The sequence below is a fragment of the Brachycentrus maculatus genome, unplaced genomic scaffold (assembly GCF_059751285.1).
Source record: "Brachycentrus maculatus isolate JH-2025_06_01 unplaced genomic scaffold, ASM5975128v1 h1tg000258l, whole genome shotgun sequence".
Classification (NCBI taxonomy): Eukaryota; Metazoa; Arthropoda; class Insecta; order Trichoptera; family Brachycentridae; genus Brachycentrus; species Brachycentrus maculatus.
In genome coordinates this window covers 57,657-74,454 of record NW_028281009.1, presented here as the reverse complement: position 1 = coordinate 74,454, position 16,798 = coordinate 57,657, and the positions used below count along the sequence as shown (strand labels likewise).

Here is a 16,798-nt window from a genome sequence, read left to right as displayed (position 1 = left end):
TATTATTATGTAGTGTAATTAATACTTTTTATTTTATAATAATTATTATATTTAAAAAATAGATTTTTCTATTTTATCCTTTCAAACTTTAATTTGGGAAAGCCGGATCAATTTTATGTGAATATTTAGAAAATTGTTTTTTTGTTTCTTGTTATATAATTATCTTTGTGTTATTGATGACATTCATAAATCAGTCAGTCATAATTATTATTTATTATCTCTTTGTATCTAGTTTTGCATCTGAGATATACGACACTGATTTATTTTTAAAACTTACTTTTATAAATTGATATAAAAATAAATATTATTGATTTCAAAATCACGATATTTTGCTATAATTATTGTTCAATGTGAGATGTCATATTTTTATCATAATCAATGTTAAAATTCAAGAGAGGGTAATAAAATAACAATATGTTTTAAATGTATTTTAGTTATCGATTCAAAAAGGAACAAACGCACATGTTGACATATGAATGATTTTTCGTATCGTATTTACATGCATTTAAGTAATATATCCACTGAGATATTTAAATTTAAATTCTTTTGTTGTCGTATTAAGTACAGTGTTTAAAATAACATCATGAGTGGCAAAGTTTTATTTCTGGTAATAGCAGTGTTGGGATATCCATATGAAAATTCTGGTGAAATGGAAGATTGGTGGACTAATATGCAACTCTATCAGATTAATTCGAGATCCTTTAAGGATAGCAACGGCGAAGGAATAGGAGACATAAACGGTAACAGCGTTATTTTAACCTAACTCTAGATTCATTATTCAATAAAGATTTCTATAATATATCGCTTCAACAATGTAAATTAGCAATAATAAATTTACTCCTGGCCTAATCTGAAAAGATATTATATATTATTTCTCGAAATAATATATCAATATGATCTACAAAGTTAATGCTTTCAATATTCCAAACAAAAGATGTTATGTTTATTTATGTTATTGTTTACTTTCAACATGTTTAATGTTTTACATTTATATAGGATTTGGAAAAACCAAAATGTTTATTGTAAGTGGTTTACACATAACATTTTATTTTTCTAGCATTTTTTTTTATATCATTTAATAACATTTTTCTATGTAAGTAGTTTATAACAACTTGTTAAATTGATGTGTTTTTTATACATATTTATGTAAATGGTACAATAGTACCGTATATATCAAAATAAAAAAATTTAAAAAAAATAATTATTATAATAAATTTAAATAATTAATATATGGCCTTTTTTTTGGTAATAGTTTTAGGATTTACATATGAAAATTCTCGTGAAGAGGAAGACTGGTGGACGAATATGCAACTTTACCAGATTTACCCAAGATCCTTTAAAGATAGCAATGGAGATGGAATCGGAGATATAAATGGTAACAGTATTTTTTCTACATAACTCTAGATTCATTAACAGTATAATTTTAGATAATTTTTATAATGTCATTTTCGTGAAATACAACTGTCCGAAATTTGTATATAACAGTTATATTATAATTCACTTTTTTCTACAGTTCATGCCTTATTTTAAATATATATTTGAAACGTTAATAAAAATGTTGAAAACAGTATTCATAATCGTTCATGTCTCAGATAAAATAATATATGTAGTTAAACATTTATGTAGTGCACAGCAAATTTATTAAAAACAAGTTGATTAATGTTTCAAATTATAAACCATTCAATTTTGAATAAAAAAATCGGTTTTTATGTTTTTTTACAAAGGATGTCTTTATACATATAACATCCATTGTTTATTGAAGTTTCAGAAACATATTTTTTTGATGTGCTACGTCATGACTGATTGGCATATATATGTTTTCGGAATGCCCAGAAAATGTACTATATTCTAGCAAAAGTGGCATACTTTTAACTTTATATTTACCCGCTACTGTGTATAAAGTGTTGTTTTGGCATTTTGAAGACAAGGCATTGTTTAATTTTTTTTTAAAAATATACTAAATATTTTTCAAAAAGAGAAATAATCTTCTGGTTTTACCTAAAAAGATCTGTTGCACAGTAAAAAGTTTAAAAGTGGCTTGATATTTATTTTTAATACATTTTATTATATTCTTAAACTTTAAAAACAATCTCCTAAAAAATCAACTTTTTTGATATTTTACGTTGTTGAAAGGAGCCATGTGAACTATTTTAAAGAGGGAATAGCTTCTCCAATTAACGTCGATTCCCAGCAGTCAATCCATATTTTTAAAAGATTTTAATGGATATTACTGTGATTCAAATTATTTACAAGATATTTCAAATATCACACACTATTTTATGTAGGCTATTACGGACAACTTATATTTCGACTTATTTTCTTATTCGAATGTTCTTTATTACATTTTGTAATCCCTAATACTACAATGTATGAAATGTAGTATTCTATTATCAAACAAAGATAATGTTTTGTTGGTAAATTCATACTGGTATTGAAAATATTTATCAAGTTATCGTATTTGTAATGAAACAAGTGGTATTATCTTATCTTTTATTTAGTAGTTTGATTTAATTTTTATTTGAAATTATCAGGTCATAAATATCAAATCAATAATATTTATATGTAAATAGCATAATCAGATGATATTGACATGGTCAAATAATAGTGATATTTTAGAAGTCGATCAAACAAAGGATAATTTTAAAATTAATGTGTTCAAATATACTTTGACTGGCACCGAAGTGTAGTTGGTAGACTGCGAAACTTACGTCACGGTTTCGATTCCCGTCAATTGCAAAATATTTTTTTCGAAATTTTTTTAATTGGTTTTGGTGTGTGTGATGTATTTTTTACAGTGACCTTCCCTATTCTTACTATCCTACTTGCAGATAAGCCTCTGAAAATAGAGGTTTTGCGGGTTATTACTTTAAAACAAAAAAAACGTAAAGATTTCAATCACTAACACGCTCTTATATTTATTTAAATACCACAATTTGATGATATAAATACGATATAAAAAAGTGAAAATGTATTTTAGAAGTCAACTTATCAAAGGAAAATATTATGAATTAATGTTCTTTTAAATACTAACTACTTCTACTATCACGCCGTTACTGCAGAGGTAGGCAGAGAGATGTCTTAAAACCATTGGTTTATGTAAATGTAGCCATACATTACCCAAAGTAAATCATTTTCTTATAACATTTCTACTTACTTAACATAAAAGAATGAAAAAATCATTAACTGTATCTTCATGGTTATTAATATCGATAATCGGTTCAAAAATATCAACGTCATCAGATATAAAAGTTCGAAAGGAATGTAAAAGTTATCTATAAAAATAGTTGAATCGTTAACATTCATATGGAATCGATTCCTAGACTTAACATACAATATTTTTTTGTTTTACTTTTCCAAATCAAGATTTTTAAAATTCAATAAATCGCACTCTCAGTAATATTATGTGTTCAATTGGTTCAGGAATCCGCTCAAAGCTGGACCATCTCGTAAATATTGGAGTGAATGCAACATGGCTATCTCCCGCCTTCCCTTCTCCCATGAAGGACTTTGGGTACGATATCTCCGACTTTTATGGGGTTGCCGAAGAGTATGGGACAATGGAGGACATGGAAAATCTCATAGCTGAGGCCAAAGAAAGAAGTAATGTTTGCAATCCATTTTCATTTGTTTATTAATGTTCTGTTACATTTTCCTGACAGTTCAGTTCTTTTTTTTATTTGTGATATTTTTTAGTTTGCCCAAATTTAAATAATATTTAAAAAGTATAAATTTTGATATTTTTTTTTATCATTTGTAGATATTCGAATTCTTTTCTAAATTTATTAGTTTACCCAACATTTAATAATTTAAAAAAAATTTTAACTATTTTGTTTAAACAAAAATTGTTCTTCATCTGTATGTATTCGAATTCTTTTCGAATTTTTTAAGTTTGCCCCATGTTAATGATATTGAAAATAAAATAAATATTTAGTTAAAATATTATTTTGTTCTTTATTTTTAGATATTCTAATTCTTCTTGATACTTCTTAGTTTGGCCCAACGTTTAATAATATTTTTAAAAATATAACAATTTTGTTAAAATATTTTTCGTTCTCCATTTTTAGATATTCGAATTTTTTTGTTATTTTTAAGGTGCCTGATGCTAATGATATTTAAAAAAAAAATAACTACATAATTTGTTAAAATATTTTTGTTAATTGTAGATATTCGAATTCTTTTCGATACTTCTTAGTTTGCCTAATATTTAATATTAAAAAAAAAAACTATATTGTTAAAATAATTTTTGTTCTTTATTTTTAGATATTCGAATTCTTCTCGATTTCGTTCCTAACCACACTTCTGATGAGTGCGAATGGTTCCAAAAATCTGTGATGAGAGAACCAGGATATGAAGATTTCTATATATGGCATGACGGGCGTAATGGTAGCATGAGTCCACCAAGCAATTGGGTAAGTGAAAAATCGAGCGAAAATGGTGATTGAAATGTATTTCAACTTGATATGAAATGAAATGATATAAATATGAAAAACAAACACTGGTTTGAAGAGTCAACTAAATTGTATTTTATTATTTATTAAAAACACATAAAAATAAAATTGTTTCACCTTGTTATGGCATTTTCAAACTACTGTGAAGATTATATGGACTATGGGTCCTTATATAGCTATGCAATTCGAGGTACTTAAGTAATAGTTATATCATGTGCAGTAATAATTATGAGAGAAAACAACAGTAAAGGGTAAGGCCAAGTGTTCAATAATTAATGAAGAATTACCAACAGTCTAAACATACTAGGGCTTACAACCTGGCATTTGGCTGGTTTCAGCGATCACTTCATCACTTGTGTAAAGTTCGCCATCCGGCCCATTATTGACCGTTTTGCACTAATTCTTGAAACCTGTAAACATATATGCAATGGTCTTAGATCATCCGGATTCCAATAAGGTTTTCAATACATTCGTGAAGTAGGCTGATAGTTATGCCATCAGTTGAGGGATGTGATGTATTCTATATTTGTGATGTAGAAATTCCTTTTGAACACAGATGAGATTCATTCTGAATTAGTCCACAGATTTTTTAGAAGACAAAGCCTTTATAGGGTTCGTATTCATGATTATACTTTTTTTTATTCTTAGGGTGATTAATCCACACACACTTATATTTTGACTAACTTATACTTTGATTTATGAACTCCATTATTAAAAGCTGGTAGTTCTTTTATTTTGATTTATTCCATATAAACATAAGTTTCTAGGTAGCCGTTAGTGAGTGACTGCTTTCTAGGAGAGACTTACCTAGAATCCCGCTTGCCAGACTATGCGGGTATATCCACGATTGCGGGATGATATTGTCACCACTGTGTCAGAAACATACCCACAATCCTTACAATTTCACATTTATTAACGAAGGTTAAAACTTTCTAGATATCATTCTTTCGAGGATCAGCTTGGACTTATCATCCTATTAGACGTCAATGGTACCTTCATCAGTTCCTTAAAGAGCAACCAGACCTCAACTACAGGAATCCACTTGTTGTCGAAGAAATGAAAGTGAGTATTCAAACAATAACGCACAAAACTATTTTTTTATAAAACAACTTTGTACCAACAAAATTTTTTTCTGTACTGGGTTTGAAATCAACAGGGTCTTCTCCAAGAAAAAAAAATATACTTATTTTAGAAAATACTAGATTTTTTTATGATGTGTATTATGATTTTAAACTTGTTAAAATCAAAATAAGGTTTTAATAAGATATACAATAAGATTACGAAGTTAGTTTGTAAGATATATAGCAAAAAATCGTGAAGTAAATACTTCAAATGCTAATAGTATAAGGCATTAAGTAGCATATTTTAAATCAAATGAAGTGATCCTTAAGCACATCCTATTGTGCAATTAGTCTTGCATATCAGGTACCAATCCAGATTCATATTAAATATTTTTTTTAGAGAACAAAAACTTTTTTGTTGCCCCAAGAAATAAAGTTCGGGGCCTCAAGAAAAGATTATATATATATATATATATATATATATATATATATATATATATATATATATATATATATATATATAAAAATATATATATATATACATATATATATATAAATATATATATATATATATATATATATATATATATATATATATATATATATATATATATATATATATATATATATATATATATATATATATATATATATATATATATATATATATATATATATATATATATATATATATATATATATATATATATATATATATATATATATATATATATATATATATATATATATATATATATAAATATATATTTTAGCAAGTTTAAAAAAATCTACGTAAAGACTGTAATTGAAAATGTTTTTAAAATCATTTGAAACCATTTTGGAATGTAACTTTTTAATTAAATTGAAAAGGATCTGTGTTCCAAAGGAAACAATTCACATTTAAATCACACAAAAAATCACCAATTGGATCAAACGCTATTGTTCGATTTTTTGTAAGGAATCAACACATTTTGAAAGGAATATACGTGTACATCACGAAACGTAATCAAAATGGTTTTTATTGTTCATGTTGTGTAATGTTGAACAAATAAATACAAACTCAGTATAAAAAACGAGTTAAAAAATAAATTATATTGTTCTCAATAAAATACCTTTTGTTACAGAATGTATTGAGATTTTGGTTAAACAAAGGTATCGCAGGATTCCGCGTAGACGCCATTCCTCACTTATTTGAAGCAGATGTGGATGAATTTGGTGAATATCCTGACGAACCTTTATCAGGGGATACTGATGATGAAGGTAAATTAATGTACTTAATTATTATTTCATTCAAATGAATTATTTTTTATTAAACTATGAATCTAAGAAAACGCACACACGCAAAATAAGAAAATTCTAGAGATCAAAAAGTGATACGAGTACATATATCATAAATATCCACATAAATATACCTGCTCTAATATTTGCGTTTACTACTAAAAATTTGAATTGTAATATTGATGTATTGATTTTTTAAAATTTAAATATTATTATGTTATATATTTAAATCTAAAGATCATTAATATACAACATATCCTCAGTTTTTATATTTGCAAATATGACTAGTTTCAAGAACTACAAATTTTTTTACCAAAAAGAGAAAATACGTTTGTTTTGGAATTTATATTAACACATTTTATGAAAATATCTGTAGTTCTTTAATCTAGTCGTCATTACCTTGATAAACTCAAAAGTGGTCATACACAATTTTTTTATATTTAAACCAACATATTATTTCTTAAAGTAAATAGCAAAAAATATATTAAAACGTTTTCTAATAAAATCCAATCTTAACATATGGGATTATGAAAATTAAATTTGAATGAGAACAAAATCAAGATTAATCGATAAAAATCTGTTTAACCTAATGTTATTTTATATATGAAAATTCACTTTTTTTAGAGTGCGCAATTTTCCCTTTTCACATTTATTCTGTGGTCATTGCCTTTACTTTTAAATGTAGTTTTTTATGCAGGATTTTTCTGATTACGGATATTTAAACAGTGACTATAATGTATACACATATAATGTATGTTTGATTATTTATTTTAGTTAATGAAATTGATCTTTCTCTTCTTTTAATAAACAGACAGCTTTTGGTATGTGAGTCATATTTACACGATGCATTTGGATGAAACGTACGACCAAGTATTCCAATGGAGGACAGTACTGGACGAAGTCACAGAACAAACTGGATCCGAAACGAAGTAAGTGAATTACTCACTTTTTTGACATCCCAAGTAAAATTTGGGCATTTACAGGGCTTATGACCTGTCTTAGGCTGTTTAAGTGATCACTTTACAATGTTAAACAATCACCATTCTACTTTTCATTAAAAGCCGCATAAAAATTTAAAAATCATATTTTCAGGAGTTTTCCAGTATGTAAAAATAATCAAGGGTTCGGATCATGCAAACATCCAAATAAAAGGGTCTCTGCTGAAAAAAGGCTTTCTCAATCCAATAAAGATGGCTATTGTGAACTCAAATGTACTGTGTCATGAGATTGATCATATATATATATAGGTGTTCCAAAAAAATTAGTAGTGTGGTTGTCAATCTTGGGTAGAATGGTGAATGTTGCACGTGTGTAAAGTTATCATTTAACCAGCCTTTGACAAGTCGTAACCTCTGTAAATACCCGTACTTTTTTATTGTTTTTCATTTATGTTAAAATGTTTTAAAAAAATGTAAAAATAACTCCTAAGTAGAGAAAACGACACACTCAAAATGCCTGTTGTAATACTGTTTTTTTGTAACTATTTATTGTTTGATTGTTTGTTTTATTGAAGAATCATGGTGATGGAAGCTATGGATATAAGGTATTATGGAAATGATACCCACGAAGGTGCGCACTTCCCATTGAACTTCAATTTTGTCTTCCTTAATGATGGCACCAACGCTGTCGAGCTTGGTGACAGGATTCTCAACTGGTACAATATATTACCGAGAGGCAGAATCACAAACTGGATGGTAATGTATGAAAGGTCTTTTGAAGTTATCATAGATAAAACCGTTTTTTATATACGTGAAATTCTTTCGACAAAACTTTCGAAAGATTGATAAAGACATAGAAAGGAGAGAGAATGCTGGTAACAAAGTGAATGGTGCACTGAAATCAGTTATAGCAAATAAAAACCTATCAGCGGAAGCTAAACTGGCAGTGCACAACGGAGTCCTGGTTCCAACTCTAATGTATGAAAGTGAAACATGGAGTTGGCAAGAGAAGGATGAAAGTAGACTGAATGCAGTCGAAATGCGATCTCTGAGAAGAATGTGCGACAAAACGATGTATGATAGATGTTCGAATAGTGAAATGAGGAAGGAGTGCAAAGTTGAGATAAGCATTATTGATAAAATTAAGAAAGGTGTGATGAGATGGTTTGGGCGTATAGAACGAATGAGTGAGGAAAGAACGGTAAAACAAATTTATGAGGTGAATGTAATAAGGAAAAGGAGCAGAGGAAGACCGAGAAAAACATGGCACGATCAGTTATGCCAAATACTTGAGAGTGGTCAGGTTAGGAGTCATAATAATCGGCGGGTATGTATGAGGAGATGCATGAACGTGGAAGAGGCGAAGAATGTTTGCAAAGACAGAGGAAGCGGCGTGGTGGTTAGTTAGAGATTTTTTAAAAAAAATTCGCCCCACATGCTCAATTTTAATTTTTATATGCTTAATTTATTTTATAATACTATTGTATGGAAACGAAACGTGGACTATCGGGCAGGCAGACTGGGCGGCATTTGAAGGCGTTTGAGATGTGGTATTATAGGTGCATATTGGTGATTTATTGGTAGAAATATGTAGGCGTGTAACGAGGTATTAAGCAGAGCTGAAGAGTCCAGTGGCGTGCACAGAGAATTAATTAGGTAGGAAATAAAGGTAGACAATAAGGTGATTTGGTAATACTTACAAGGGTAGGCAGTAGAGGTAGGTAGTAAGGTAAGCTAGGCACTACTTAATAAGGTAGGGTAGGTACTGGTTGCATTTTTATATGTCACGCGGGTAAGTTAGGATAAGCACTGCTTTCTGCCTATATGTAATTCACACCCCTCTTGGAATCTATATGTTTAGTAAATAAAGTAGCATTGCAGCGAGTCAAATGGATAGGCCAGAATATAAGACACTCCTTTCAAGAACGTCATAAATAAAAACTCGTCAATTTTCAGTTGTGCATATTTTCGGAATGCCCAAAAAATGTACTATATTCCGGCAAAAGAGGCATATTTTTAACTTAATACTAACCCGCTACGGGCGGAAAGTGTGGTTTTTGCATTTTGAAGAGAAGATATTGTTTAATTATTTTTTAAAAAATACTAAATATTTTTCAAATAGAGAATGAAACCTTCAAGTTTTATCTTAAAAGATCTGTTGCATAGTAAAAAGTTATATAAGTGGCTTGATATTTATTTTTAATGCATTGTATTCTATTTTCAAACTTTAAAAACGATCTCCTGAAAAATCAAGTTTTTTGATTTATGACGTTCTCGAAAGGAGTTAACGATATTCGAAAGCACAAACTACAAAGGAATACCTTGCTTAACCTTCATGGACCAATTATTTTCGACATGCGATGAAGCGTTTATGCCGAGTTAGAGTGACGAGCGAAGGGTAGAGGCAGGTTTAGACTTACCATAAAATAAGCAAACCAATCACCACAAAGATAATATAAGAAAAAGAAAGATTATAACCCACGAAAAAGATTATATTTTTTTAGTACTATTTTCATATGAATATTGGATACAAAACTAGAATTATTTATTCCGAATCATTTTCGTACATATATAATAAGACGTGATGAAACTTTAATATTTTTCAATGTACAACGTAATTCAAATTGGAATTTTATTCAAGATTGGAAACCATGACGTACCCAGAGCAGCAAGCAGATTTACAAACAAAATCGATGGAATGCTTATGCTCACAATGCTACTTCCTGGAGTCAGTGTCACATATAATGTAAGTCATTTGAAATAAGTAAACTTAAAAAAAACAACATATTATAACTTTATTATTCTCAGAATATAATGATTTGTATTTAAAAAAAAAGATGATTAAAATAATATATTTAAAAAAAACCTTTAAGGCCAATTACTAGGTTACTTGATTTGCACGAATAAATTGCAACATTTTAAAATTATTTTTTAAAGCAGTGATATTGGTAGGATACATTGGAATTTCTAGAAAGTTGCGTTATTTGCAATTTTAAGTATCCGTTTTTCAAGTAATGTTGAAAAACAATTAAAAAAAAACAGAAAGTCAATTTGAATAACTAATATGCAGGAAATTAAATTCTTATTATTTTTTCTCGTAGGCTGATATTTAAAGACATTTAAACCCAATAACGATATTTAATTCAATTATTGTAAAATTAATTCAATTGGCCTCCCTTTTAGGAGTCTCCCAAACAAATAACGATTTTTATAAAAATGTATTGTAATAAAAATTAAATTAAAAATTCAATATTTTTCAATAATATTATTATAAAAAAATATTGTAATAAAAATTAAAGACATCACTTTAAATGAAATATAAATAAACAATTACAGATGGCGGTTCAACGCAAAAGAATAAGGATCCCTAAAATTCTAAATTCTGCCACCAATGCTCTAAATATTGCAAAGGAAAATATGTTGTATTTATTGCATGCAACTTCAAAAATATTTTAGCTATTGGGCTATATAATTGGCAAATGGTAAAAATAATTTAAAGGAGTGTAAATTGACTTTACATAGTTATATTTACGAATTAACTTTTTTTCAAGGGAGAAGAGATAGGAATGACGAATTATTACTTGAGTTGGGAAGATACTCAAGATCCGCAAGGTTGTATTGCTGGAATTGAATATTATAATACGTCATCAAGGGATCCCGCAAGAACTCCCTTTCAGTGGGATTATACTAAAAATGCAGGTAACAAATTTAAAAAAAAGGAGATACAATCTGAAAACTAATGTGCACCTTTATCAGCGGTTTCTTGGAATTAAAAAGTCAACGTTTTAATAGAAGTTCTCATTTACTGAATATTCCGTCAAATGACTACCTAAAAAATATATAATATAAAAAACTCTTTCCCTAAAACACTATTTTAATAATATAAAAAAAAGATAGGAGCAAATTTTATGAAGTTAATTATATTGTAGTTTCCAAGTTATTCAGTATGTTCAAATTCACAAATTTAGATTAAAATGATTCCTTAGTGGGAAATCCTGATTAATGAACAAGGATTCGGACATACGAATATACGAAAAAATGTTAAGAATTAAATAATCTGGACAAATTAAAGGCTGCTGGCCGGTTAGGATCTTGAATATATCGAAATAAAAGGGTATCTGCTAAATAAAAGGTTGCTCAAACCAGCCATAGATTGCTCCCATGAAAAATATTAAGCATTATGAGATTTGTGATAAATGTATGAGTTTTAGAAATTCAAATAGCGTGGTTGGCAATTATGGATAAAATGATGCAAGTCACAAAACTAGGCCATGATAGGTCAAAAACTATGTTAATACTCAGATTTTCATATTATTCTTCATTTGTGTTATTTCAAGATGCCAAAATGTAAAAAACGTTCAATTTGAATTTTTTTAAATTCAATTTGAGCATGTAGGAGGGTAGACCAGAGTCATAAAAAATCATTAATCGAGTTATGATTCAATTTAATAAGAAAAGTAAAAATGTATTTTTTTTTTCTTTTTGAAGGTTTTTCCACAAGTGTTAAAACATGGCTACCAGTGAATGATAATTATTTCCATTTAAATTTATATAAGCAAATTCATGATGATAAAAGTCCTTACAAGGTAAGTGCCATTATGCGGTGTTTAAAAATTATACTGAATGTTTGAAAACATGGATCGCAAAATATTGTAATGAATCGTAGTTTTACTTGGTAAAATTTATTTTTAAAAATTACAATTAATAATATTCTTTTCAGTTTTATCAATCACTGTCAATGTTACGGCAAACCGAAATATTCAAATACGGATACATGAATGTTTATATACCATACAATGATATTCTCATTATGACAAGGTATAATTTTATTTTTTTAAGTATGAATTTATGTTTTTTTTTTAGTTAAATCAAGTATATAAATCAATACAACATTAAACATATAAGCCCATTGCTCAATCTCTAGTATATACTTGTTTAAATATTTTCTTGAAAGTTTCATTTTAAAATGTTCGTATTATTATTGTGGTGTGTTCAAATTTTTTCAAACTAAAAATATTCACTTTGTTTAAAGTTGTATTAAGCATTAGAAAGTTAGAAGAAAATATTGTATTTTTTAGACAGTACGATTGTTAACGGTTTTTATTAGTTAAATTGTAAATGTATCCCAAATTTTTATTCTGATAAAAAGAAGAGAAAAAAACAAGGCTTGGTTTAAAAATACATAGGTTATTAATATTTAAAGCATTTACTTTGTGGTTAGTCGTTTTTACTTATTTATTTTTTACATATATTTACATATTTATTCTCAAGTGAAAAATCAAACTTACAATCAAGATAACTGTGCATAAATCTAATGTAGAAATTAATTTTTAAACCATTAGGTTGGTAGTGTTAATAATAATAATAATAAAACCCTTATCCGCACCCCAATGGTGCATAGGGCACTGCGTCATATAAAAGCAGTGTTATCTTGATCGTTTACACATAAAGGAAAGGTGATCAGCCCTCCGCTTCAGGTACCAGTCCAGGGTAATATTGAATAAATATGACACTGAAAAAATCACTTATATTTATTTTACCCCCCTTGGGAATCGAACCCGGGACCTCCAAAACGGTAGCTGAGCGTGCTGACCATTACACTACGGAGGCGGACAGATAGTGTTAGGAACAGGTAGTGTTAGGAAGAATAAAAAAGTAATACATTAGAAATGTAGGGTTTAAATGTAAATAGAGGTCAAGATCACGCTGCATCAATTTAAAATATTAGAATAAAATTATTTTAATTTTATTCTTTCAAATTTTTTCGAGCAGTTGAACATTCGGATAGTTGGCTTTCGGGCAGTTGGGGATTCGGGTATTTGGGGTTTAGGTAGATGGCGTTCGGGCAGTTGGCTTTCGGGGAGTTGTCCATTCGAGTAGATGGCGTCCAAGTAGACAAGGTTTGGATAGTAGGCGTCAATTTTTTTTACTCAAACTAAATCAAATGTTAACTCAAGTGATGTGAAATTCATCAATATATTTTTTTCACATAGTCCTAAGCACTATGTTTGTGATAAATGAAACAACTGCGTCAAATTTCAATGTTTCTTTCAGGAGATTAAGTGGTTCGACTGGAATCGTAGTGGTAAATACAGGAAATGAAACAATGCACATAGATATTGATAAAGCAATACATCAAAACATGCATGTGGTTTCTGTTCTTACCGCTAGTGTTGGGTCCTCTAGAATTCCCGGGTAAGTTATATTGCATATATTACAGCTATGCACATTATGATATATCGCTCACCCTTTCAAGAACGTCATAAACTAAAAAACTTGAATTTTAGGAGAACGTTTTTAAAGCTTAAAAATATTAAACAATGTATTAAAAATAAATATCAAGCCAATTATTGAACTTTTTAGGTAAAACCTGAAGGTGTTTTCTCAAAAATGCAAAAACAACACTTTCTGCCTTATAGCGGGTAAATATTTAGTTGAAGATATGCCTCTTTTGCTGGGATATAGTACATTTTATGGGCATTCTGAAAACATGCACAACTGAAAATTGTCAATTTTTGATTCATGACGTTCTTGAAAGGAGTGAGCGATACATATTCCTAACTAAGAAATACATACTTTGATTGGAATTAATAGAAAAGAGACAAAATAATACATTGTAGATGGTTTTCTTTAAAAAAAAGACAAACCAAAATTTTTATGTCGATAGTAGAGTCGATTTCGCTTAATTGGGACTATTTTTATTTATTTTTTATATCAAAACAACGTCCTCAATCAATCGAAAAGAGCTTCAAATTAATCAAATAACACCTTTTTATTTGAATTTGTACGTATATTAAACGCATTGACGAATTCTTTGAGAAAAATGTGAAAAAAATAATTTTAGTATTTTTCAGACAACTCGGAAATTGAAGATTGTTACAATATATTTTTGTATCAATATATCAATGTTTTTTGTTGTTTGTTGCGGAAGTTTATACCTCCAAAATGTTACACTAAGTGTGTCTTCGGTTAGTCACTGGAATAAATGATTTATCATCATCTTGGTTCTGATATTTTGATTGAAAAAATCATCAATAGTTTATTGACACTCTTGATTTACGTCAAAACATAATAAATTGTTTCTTGTGTTCAAAATTTTTCTTATATCTTTATGGGATTCTAACAAAACTTTTAATTCATCACTGCTGTAAATTAACCTCAATCGAATGTTTTAATTATTTTTGTATTATTATAAACATATACGTTTATTGTAATCCTAAATAATTGAGCAAAACATTGTAAGCGAAGTGTTTATTTTTAAATGCAATTTTTTATTAAATAAAAACATTGAATGCTTAACAAACTTACGATTAATTGCCTAAAACTAAAAAAATATTCTTCAAATAATAATGTTTTATTGTTATCATACGATATTTTCAAGAAATTTTTGTTTTTGTTTTTCAGCGTTTTATATTTATCAAAATATTTCAAGCTTTACCCATATGAAGCTGTGGCACTTTCTGCTGTGCACTCATAATGAAAAGGTTAATTATTAAGAATGAAATTCTCTATTCTAAGTCTATGTACTTAAAAACACAAATTAAATGTATCTTATACGAAATAAAATATCATGAAATACAATTGGTTTGATTAAACTAATTTTTGTTTTATTCATTAATTATGTCACGGTCTGAATTGTGGTTGTCGATAATAGGTAGAATGGTGGACGTCACACGTGTTTAAAGTGATCACTTAAAACCGCCTTTGACATGGCGTAATCCATATTAATACTTACATTCTAATTCTTCTTCATAATTGTTAAGACGTCAATCAAAATATATGAATACAATGTAAACATATAAGATTAAAAATATAAGAAAATAGGTGAAAAACAAGTAATGAAATTAAAAAAAAATGAACATTATATCAAGAAAAAATCAAGTTTAAAAATAAAATGTTATAGAAAATTATAAATTATAAATTTAAATGGGAAGATGAGATATAAAGTATATTATTGAAATAGAGGATTTCACATATAATGTAATATAGGTATTATACTGAGTCTCTATTATATGATTCTTGGAATACGTATTTGTGAAGAAGTAAATTAATAATCCGTGGTTTGAATGAAACTTATCTCTTGTAATAAATTCGTGGCAAGTCGTCTCGTGAATGTGCTACTCTACAATATTTTCCGCCCCTGCAAAGAGGGATTACAAATTATCGTCATTTCCGAAAGTGCTTTCATCCCTTCATACAAAATCCACCCCTATCATTTATATGTTCTATGTTCCCTTTTCATCTGTCACCATTGACATTCAAACTGGCGATGGCGTTTGTACCGACATAATTTTTAATGTATGTATAAAGTTACATATCGTCGGCTCCGTTCGTAAAGTGTCTAATTCCATTTGAGTTAAGTCTGTAGAGAGTGGTAATATATATTTTTACTTGTCAACGGGATCAATGGGATCAGCATTTACTTTCAAGAATTTCAAAAACTTATTATAATTATAGTTAAAAATTTACTTAGTAAATACCACTATTTCTTAAAATCTTCTGTGACACATGTTTCGATGCATTCCGCATCATTTTCAAACACCGCATGATGCGGAATGCATCGAAACACGTGTCACAGTAGATTTTAAGAAATAGTGGTGTTTAAAAAGTATTTTTTTTAATTAAAATGGATAGGTTTTACCACAAAGTGACTGCCGAATCAATTAATGAAATTTTCATAATTAATTTTAATCAAAACAGGATGTTTGATTCCAGACAATTGTTTATTTTTATAATAGCTGTTCGCCTTGTGAAGTCACTGTCGAACTGCATCGAATAATATTACAGTCATTGTCAAACCACATATTTATGTATAAAATGAAGTAAAACCACTTAAGGAGTGCATTTTTTGTGGTGTGCGTATGCAACATATGTAAAAATCGATATCAATCAACAATGGGCAAAATCCTACAATTCAGTCAACATACATTTCTTTATATAGAGAACTTCCCTAAATGATGTTTGTGGATACCAGTGGCGATCACAGATAATTAATTAGGGTAAGGAATAGAGGTAGGCAGTAGAGGTAAGTAGTAAGGTAAACTAGGCACTACTCGCTAGAGTAGGCAGTAGA

The 16,798-nt window shown here is 28.4% G+C and overlaps 1 protein-coding gene across 4 annotated transcripts; it reads left to right on the top strand.

Annotated features, from left to right (window-relative positions):
• Positions 1 to 581: 581 nt before the first annotated feature.
• On the top strand, positions 582 to 15,266 carry LOC148305907 (maltase A1-like). Of its 4 annotated transcripts, XM_088265782.1 has the most exons (14): positions 582 to 740; positions 1,253 to 1,375; positions 3,421 to 3,600; positions 4,261 to 4,409; positions 5,385 to 5,510; positions 6,634 to 6,769; positions 7,599 to 7,716; positions 8,301 to 8,481; positions 10,367 to 10,471; positions 11,277 to 11,424; positions 12,214 to 12,311; positions 12,446 to 12,543; positions 13,780 to 13,920; positions 15,130 to 15,266. In XM_088265782.1, exons 1-14 carry the CDS (start codon positions 584 to 586, stop codon positions 15,200 to 15,202), a joined length of 1,833 nt encoding a protein of 610 aa, XP_088121908.1. In that variant the 5' UTR covers positions 582 to 583; the 3' UTR covers positions 15,203 to 15,266. The 4 variants fall into 4 exon arrangements, 1 of the variants encoding a protein (XP_088121908.1); XR_015838072.1 differs by lacking the exon at positions 12,446 to 12,543; XR_015838074.1 differs by lacking the exons at positions 11,277 to 11,424; positions 12,446 to 12,543; positions 15,130 to 15,266 and having other exon boundaries at positions 13,780 to 13,820.
• Positions 15,267 to 16,798: the final 1,532 nt, after the last annotated feature.